Source organism: Saccostrea cucullata, unplaced genomic scaffold (genome assembly GCF_032062105.1).
Source record: "Saccostrea cucullata isolate Sc308-1 unplaced genomic scaffold, CSIRO_AGI_Scuc_v1 ctg2852, whole genome shotgun sequence".
NCBI classification, from domain to species: Eukaryota; Metazoa; Mollusca; class Bivalvia; order Ostreida; family Ostreidae; genus Saccostrea; species Saccostrea cuccullata.
Window position 1 is genome coordinate 19,222 of NW_026926042.1, and position 7,384 is coordinate 26,605.

Here is a 7,384-nt window from a genome sequence, read left to right on the forward strand (position 1 = left end):
AAATGTACGCACAAGCTGTAGGGGCATGTAGTATGCCGAGATATCTGATTAAGTGATGGTCAGCTGAAGTGATACTTAGATAATTTGGCAAGAACGTTTTTATATATCACTTTTAATCGATTTGGCATTAAAATATAAGTATTTTACCTTTCCATGTTGGTGTTTTTAAAATGCCAGCATATTTTTCTGTCCGAGTACAAATACAACCGAGTTTAGAGCGTTTACAAGTGCATTCAATAATTCAAGGGACCTTACTCTGGTACCTGTGCAAATGTTTGGTGTGCCATAACAGTCAAAAATATTTTTAAAAAATGGTACGAGGTTTTTTTTTGGTTTGCTTGTTTGATTTTCTTTTCTTTTCTTTTTTTTTATTAAAACGAAATTAAAAAAGTTAAGTTTCTTTAAAACTAGCTAATATCACTAAATCTAATTGATGTTCTTTGCAGAATGAATAATGTAAATTCTATTTTTCTTGTGGGGACAATGTATTTTTTAAAACCAATTAATTAAAATATTATTAATGTAAAATAAACCTTTTGTTAGTAATAAAAAAAAATAAATAACTAGATTACCTTGGAATATTATAAAGTAATTTAAATCTCCATTTAAATAAAAAAAAATTTTGTCATTACATTTTTGTTTTAATTTAGATTACTCAATAATGCCTTTGCCTCTGAGTTTTATTCATTAAACTCAAATAGGTAAATCAATAATACTGCTATTTAAATTGATTTCAAGAATGAATTAATTATATATTTAACATAGCTGGTAACATTAACCTGTATTTATTAGTTAACTAAATATTATTAGTATACTATATATGCACTGTATAAGTAAACCCCCCTCCTTCCATAATTAAGGACAAAATGTGCATACATAATAGATACACAGGTACTTGTGGACAGGAACCCCCCACCCATCCCCACCCCGATATTCAACCCTGGGGCTTATTTGACATTTTTTTCACAATTTATATTTAGTACACTTCTTTAACATGTTTGCAATAGCAACAAGTCGTCAAAACCCCAAAATAATTGCTCCGCAAAAAAAAAAAAAATACCCCACTATACATTATAAGAGAGATCTTATAATTGGGGGGGGGGGGTCCTGTCCACAAGTACCTGTGAATATATATAGTAATTTAATTTTGATATTTATATTTGAATTGTAGAATGCCTGGAGATGGCCCAAAGCAACATCCTTGTATATCTTGTGGGAAAAGAACCAAAGCTGATCAAAGATGTTTCATAAAGCCTGGATCTTCTGAATCGTACAAACTATACCTTCAACATTTGGGACTTTCTGTTAATTGTGAAAACTATGTATATGTTACATGCCTGAACTGTTATACGAAATTCTACAAGTCCATAAAGAAAACTTCAAAAGAAACAGAGGAAGATTATGAACCACCAGCAAAGTCTCTGAAATCAGATGTCAAAAGTCCGAACATTATTCCATTGCCCATAGTTTCTTCAGGAAAAAGTCACTCATCCTGTGTCATATGCAAGAAGAGGACATCAAGGCTCCTCACCCTGTCTGCAGAGAGACGTCATCATATATTCATTTTATCAGGACACCTTCTGCTGTCGGGTGCACGGTGCTGCCGGTCCCACTTAGCACCAGACTTTTCTCTGAAAGATGATGCTATCAGATGTCTGGAGAACCCATCTCCTGGTTCCAGGTCTGTACATGACACCAGCTACTTCAACAAAACAGACATTTTTTCTTTGGTTACGACAATAAGAGCAGCAGCAATTAGAAATAAGAAAAACAGATTAGACTTTGACAGCAGCGATGGCCTTTCTGACGCAGATTATGTGAATTTAACAGGAATTTCCAGAGCAGATTTTGACGATGTGGTGTCGCATGTGCAGTCGATTAGAGCTACGAAGAATCGCAGCATCAGAGCCTGCATTGCTCTTCTACTGGTGAAACTAAGGACTGGTCTTTCCCATAGAATGCTATCAACACTCTTCAACATTGAAAAATGTGGTGTCAGAAGGGCAATAACAACAGCCAGGAGAGAACTTTCGGAGACTTTTACTCCTAAATATGTGGGATTTGACCATACCTCAAGGGAAGAGATTATTCAGGAGCACACAACGCCACTTGCGAAGGAGCTGTTTGGCAGTGATCTACACAATCCAGCTATTTTAGTCGTGGACGGAACCTACGTTTTTATCCAAAAAAGTAGTAACTTCAGGTTCCAGCGCAGGTCGTACAGCCAGCACAAAAACCGACCTCTAGTCAAGCCAATGGTTATAGTGTCTACGACCGGCTACATAATATCAGTCCTTGGACCATATTTTGCAGACCAGAAAAACAACGATGCGAGCATCCTGAAGCACAACATTCAGTCCAACATGGAGAACATCAAAGATTGGCTGCATCAGGAGGATGTCCTCGTAGTGGACCGTGGCTTCAGAGACTCAATCAGTTTCCTTGACAGCTTGGGAATCAGATGCCAGATGCCCGCCTTTCTTCCAAAGGGCCAGAAACAACACACAACAGATGAGGTATAAAAATGCACACACACATTCAATTTAAAACTCTTTTTTTAATCAAAATTAAAAGAAAAAAAAAGCTTATAATTATTTATATTTCAATCTTATACACTGTTATAGTATATTAATAATAAAAGTCAGTAATAATTGACATGCTCACATTGTAAACACTTAATTAAGAGTAATTACATTTTTTTGTACCCCAGTTTACAATGTATATATATTTTTTAATGTTTTGCAGGCGAATACTTTGAGACTGGTCACCAAAACCCGTTGGATTGTTGAGTCGGTAAATGGACGACTGAAACAGTGCAAGTTTTTGCAAAATGTTGTCCCGAATACCCAGATACCTTTCATCAGGGATTATGTGTGCTTGGTTGCAGCTCTCTGTAATAAGTACAGACAACCCTTAAATGCTGGAAACCCAGAAAATGATGTGATTTTAGCCGCTAAAATGAAGGTAAGGACATGCCAGTATTTGTTTCATTCCTTTTTTGTGAATTAATTAATGTATACAAATTGTAATTATTAATTTAAAATCTCTATTAAATTATAAGAAATATTGTGTCAAGTAATTTTTATTGTATTCATTTTAACTTTCCATTATTTTACTCAGTGGAAAAATTCATTGTTCATGTATTTTTATGTTCATGTGTTTTAGCTACATGTATGCCAGAATAAACTACTGTACATATGTCTTATATTGAATTTTTCATTACACTCATGTCCAAAGTTCAAAAAGGTTTTTTTTTTTTTTGTTTATTAATTTGTGCATGTATTAATAGCTCATATGTGATAAAATTGGAAACTGAAGTTAAAAAAAATTTCTCTTATATAGTACTTAGCCTCTCAGACGAACAAACTTCAGGAGAGAGTGGAGTCTGAAGGACTACACAGAAGAGTCAAGTCATGGACCCCAATCAATGCTGCTGATTCATTGGACTTTCCATGTCTCTCAGAGGAGGATCTGTGTAATTTGACTATTGGTGTTTACCAGTTAAAGCTGGCTAAGGGGTACACTGCTCAGCACATGGATGAAGAAGGTGATTATGTCATCATGGTAAATGCTGATATTCCTGATGTTCTGCGGATAAGGATCCAGAGTCGACATATTTCAAGTAAACAATACCTTCTTTGGACAGAGCACTCAGAGGGAGCTGTTACTGGTTGGTATTGCCAGTGTCGTGCTGGAGCCAGAATTGTCGGGGCATGTGCCCATGTGGCCTCAGTTTTGTGGTTTCTCGGCTACGAGAGACACAATAACTTTGCAGTGAGACCTACTCAAGACTGGGCTGACTATCTTGAGGATGCAGCTGTGCTTCCTGACTCATCAGAAAGTGAAATGAGTGCCACTGAAGAGTTAGAATTGTGCCATTGATTTATATCCACTGCATCATATTACAAGTTGTAAATATTGAAAGATTAATTATGTACCTTAACAAATGAAATGATTTGTTATTATCATTTGATTACACTTCATGAATTATTGTTATCAAAATTAATATACTGATGTAAAATTCATAATGCATCACAAAATGTTTCTTAGATAAAAGTAACTATTTAATACAGTTTATTATGCAATGTGTTGATTTGCATATTGATTTTTGTTAATTTAACATGACTATATACAAGTACTTGTTATTTTTTGTAGTACAATGTAATTACAAAACCTTTCCAGACAAACATGTACTAGTATAACTAATTCTTTGATGCTTAATTCATTTTTATGACATTGTGATAAACATTATCTTATTTAAGTAAATGTAGTGTATAAGGTATGTCAGTAGTGTGATGTTTAAAGTCTATGATCTTTTTGGTAAAAGTATAGGTGGATGTTGGGAGCTCTGGAATTTGTTTATGCAAAATGAAATCCCTTATTCTTATTTTTGTCAAGTTTAATGAATTGTTATTAAAAATGTTAGTTGAATACATTTCTCGTTTGTTCACTTTGAGCATTCGAAGTCTTTTTATGTTAAATACATAAAATAGTACTTGTCTTTGAAAAATTAACATTTTTCTGTGAATTCAAAATAATATAAACTTAGAGGTTTTTTCTCATTTATAGTTTCTGATAGAGTTAATAGGATTTTATTTAAAATATTTTTCTGTAAAGTACATATTGTGAGTGGAGTCCATTAGACATCTTAAGTTCCCAGGTATCTGATTTTGAACATAAAAACAACTTTTTTACATTAAAATCCGTTTTTTACCACTTTTAGCTAAAAAAATAGTTTCTATTCACATGATAAAGATCATTTCTGATGTATTTGTATTAAAAATCCATATTTTATTTCTTTGATTATATTTACAGAAGAAAAAATTATTAAAAATTTCCAGAATCAGTGAAAATTGTGTTATTTTTGTATTGACCCCAAAATGGCTTAAAAGTGGTTTATTCGTCAAAATATGTCTGAAAAGGGGTGATTCAATCAAAATTCTTTTAATATTTATAATATTTTGTCCATTATGGTTGGGGCATATTTAGGGTCTTAATGCCCCTGATTCTTTCCGTCAGATGGAAGGTTAAATAGTTCCCTATGTTAAGGTTTACAACTACATGTCCATGTATTTTGCATGCAACAGATATAGATTACCCGTCGATAATGGCTGAAACCTTGCCGACTCGGCGTTCAGCAAAAATCAATCAATCAATGATCTGTATACTGTTTAAAATGATATTCTATTAATTTTACTTATTTATTTTTGTACATTTTGGATAATAGAAATTTGATAAAAAGACGATCGGTCTTTATTGGGAAGGGGGGGGGGATAATGAAGGCACAGTAGAATATGTCTGCAGTAGAAACAGTTTTAGGAAAAAAATGCTAATAAAATGAGCCATCTTTGAGACACAAGGCTAGTATCACACCATGTTTGATTTCACGTTATCATTATATACAAATTGATGTGATTTTTTTTTTCCAATTTAACTTAAGAAAATTTATCGTAGCATGATTTTAGTTGTGATTTTATTGGCTGCATGGTTCATGTATTTTCTGTAAGAAACGAGGTATTTCTGAGATCGACCCCCTGTACATTTGGACTTGATCGCATTGGTTTCTTTATCCTTTACATGGGGATTACGTAAAATCAATTAAAGTGTGTTTACCAACTCGCATGCTTTGAGGATACAGGCTTTTTCAAACGTAAAATCAGCATACATGTAGATCTATATTTTGTTAATTGAAAGTTTAGTTGTTCATAGAAACGAATTTGTCGGTATGAAAGACAGAAAAGTAGAAATTAAAAATCTTCTTTTTTTGGGGGGGGGGGGGGGGTATTCGGTTTTTAAAGGATCTAAAATACAGTTTACACAGTTTTTGGGATTGTAGATTATGATCAACTATTTTTGTCATTAATTAAGCATTTTGTATAACTAAGACATGATGACCACTTGGATTGCTAATCGATGACAGGTGCCCCAACTGAAAAACTGAAGAAAAAACATGACGTCACAATTGAATCGTGAAAAAACTACGATATGCTCAGAGTTAATTTTGCAGACATACCAGTTCTAAAAAGTAATAACTTTGTTAAAAATGAAGATATTTTTATTCTGTTTTCAGTTTTTGTCGTGATTTTACATGGACCACTAAAATACACAAAAATCTCAAATTCGATAAATTTTGCCATAAGGTCGATTTCTATCCGACGAGGCTCATTTATTGTTCATGGTAATACAGTTTCTGTATACGTGTACGATTTTCTGAGCAGTAAACATCAAAGGATCAAGTTAATTAGAAGGTAACCACGAGTCCCAAACAAGATGAACAGGGTATATACAGAGATCAGTAACTAAATGTCAATCAAGTTCCATCATCCGATGATGGACCTTCATGCACTTGATTTACAGGGCTACCCAGACCAGGTATTTTTGAAGGCGGTGCTTAAAATCTCTGCCTTTAACTGGTAATATAGTTATACAGTCGCGGACAAATAGAATAGAAGCCAAAGCGTCCGGATAAACGATACTCACTGTATATATTTTTTGTTTCAAAGATTTGTAATATGAAAATATGATCCATATTTATTCAATAACTTAATAATTTCTCAAATAGCACTCAAATTAATTATCTTTCCCTTAGGTTATTTTGACTCAAGCCATTTAAAATGAAAATTTCGATATTCTCTGCCTTGATCCTTCAAGCAATGCTCTACAAATGCTATTCGGCACTATCCATAATTTGTTTTTTTTTTAAAGCTTACACAATTGGTTTCCTCATTTAACTTAATGTCTGAAGGATATTGTAATGTAATATCTATCTAATTTTTTAATTGTTCAAAACAATTTCGAGCACTGTTTTCCTTCTTTCCAGTCATATCTCTGTGAAATAAATTCAAATAACACATGAATGTAGAATTTGTTTTATCACGTGCCACAATTTCCGTGTCTTCATAAATAAATGGATAACTTCTTGCTTTGTGAGTGATCAAAATATCTAGAGGTACATTAAATCAACCAACTTATCAAACGGAATTCACAGAGTACACGAAACAAGACGTATACCTTGTATAACGAAATTACTCATAAAGCTGAATTCAAAATGGTCAAGTTCTTTATTGCTTATATCATTTGAAATTGTTTTTAAAAAATGGGAGAAAATATAATGGGTTTTGTATTGGATTCTTAATGAAATCATTAAAGCTAAAGGAATTGTTATTTTTTGTTCGACATTTTTTGTACTGCATTTTATTTAATTTGTTGTTACAATTGACAAAATAGAAATTCGTTATACCGGGGAGAGTCTAAACTTAAATAAGAGCAAGAGAAAAGAATGCAAGAAAATTTGTGATCACAATCTCGGGAGGTACAATTAAAGTTACCATAAATTAAGACTTTTAACTTGAAATATTACATTAGTCTGAAAAAATATTTTTTT

The 7,384-nt window shown here is 32.9% G+C and overlaps 1 protein-coding gene across 1 annotated transcript; it reads left to right on the forward strand.

Annotated features, from left to right (window-relative positions):
* The first annotated feature begins 1,172 nt into the window (after positions 1-1,172).
* Positions 1,173-3,882, forward strand: LOC134270453 (uncharacterized). The gene is made up of 3 exons (XM_062752668.1): positions 1,173-2,516; positions 2,746-2,964; positions 3,343-3,882. The coding sequence occupies exons 1-3, from the start codon at positions 1,173-1,175 to the stop codon at positions 3,880-3,882; spliced, it is 2,103 nt and encodes a 700-aa protein (XP_062608652.1).
* Positions 3,883-7,384: the final 3,502 nt, after the last annotated feature.

Bases quoted from the DNA above. Each gene is read 5' to 3' on its own strand.
- LOC134270453 (XM_062752668.1), top strand. From the start codon at position 1,173: ATGCCTGGAGATGGCCCAAAGCAACATCCTTGTATATCTTGTGGGAAA. The intron at 2,517-2,745 runs GTATAAAAATGC...AATGTTTTGCAG, and splicing joins AACAACACACAACAGATGAG to GCGAATACTTTGAGACTGGT. The intron at 2,965-3,342 runs GTAAGGACATGC...TCTCTTATATAG, and splicing joins TTTTAGCCGCTAAAATGAAG to TACTTAGCCTCTCAGACGAA.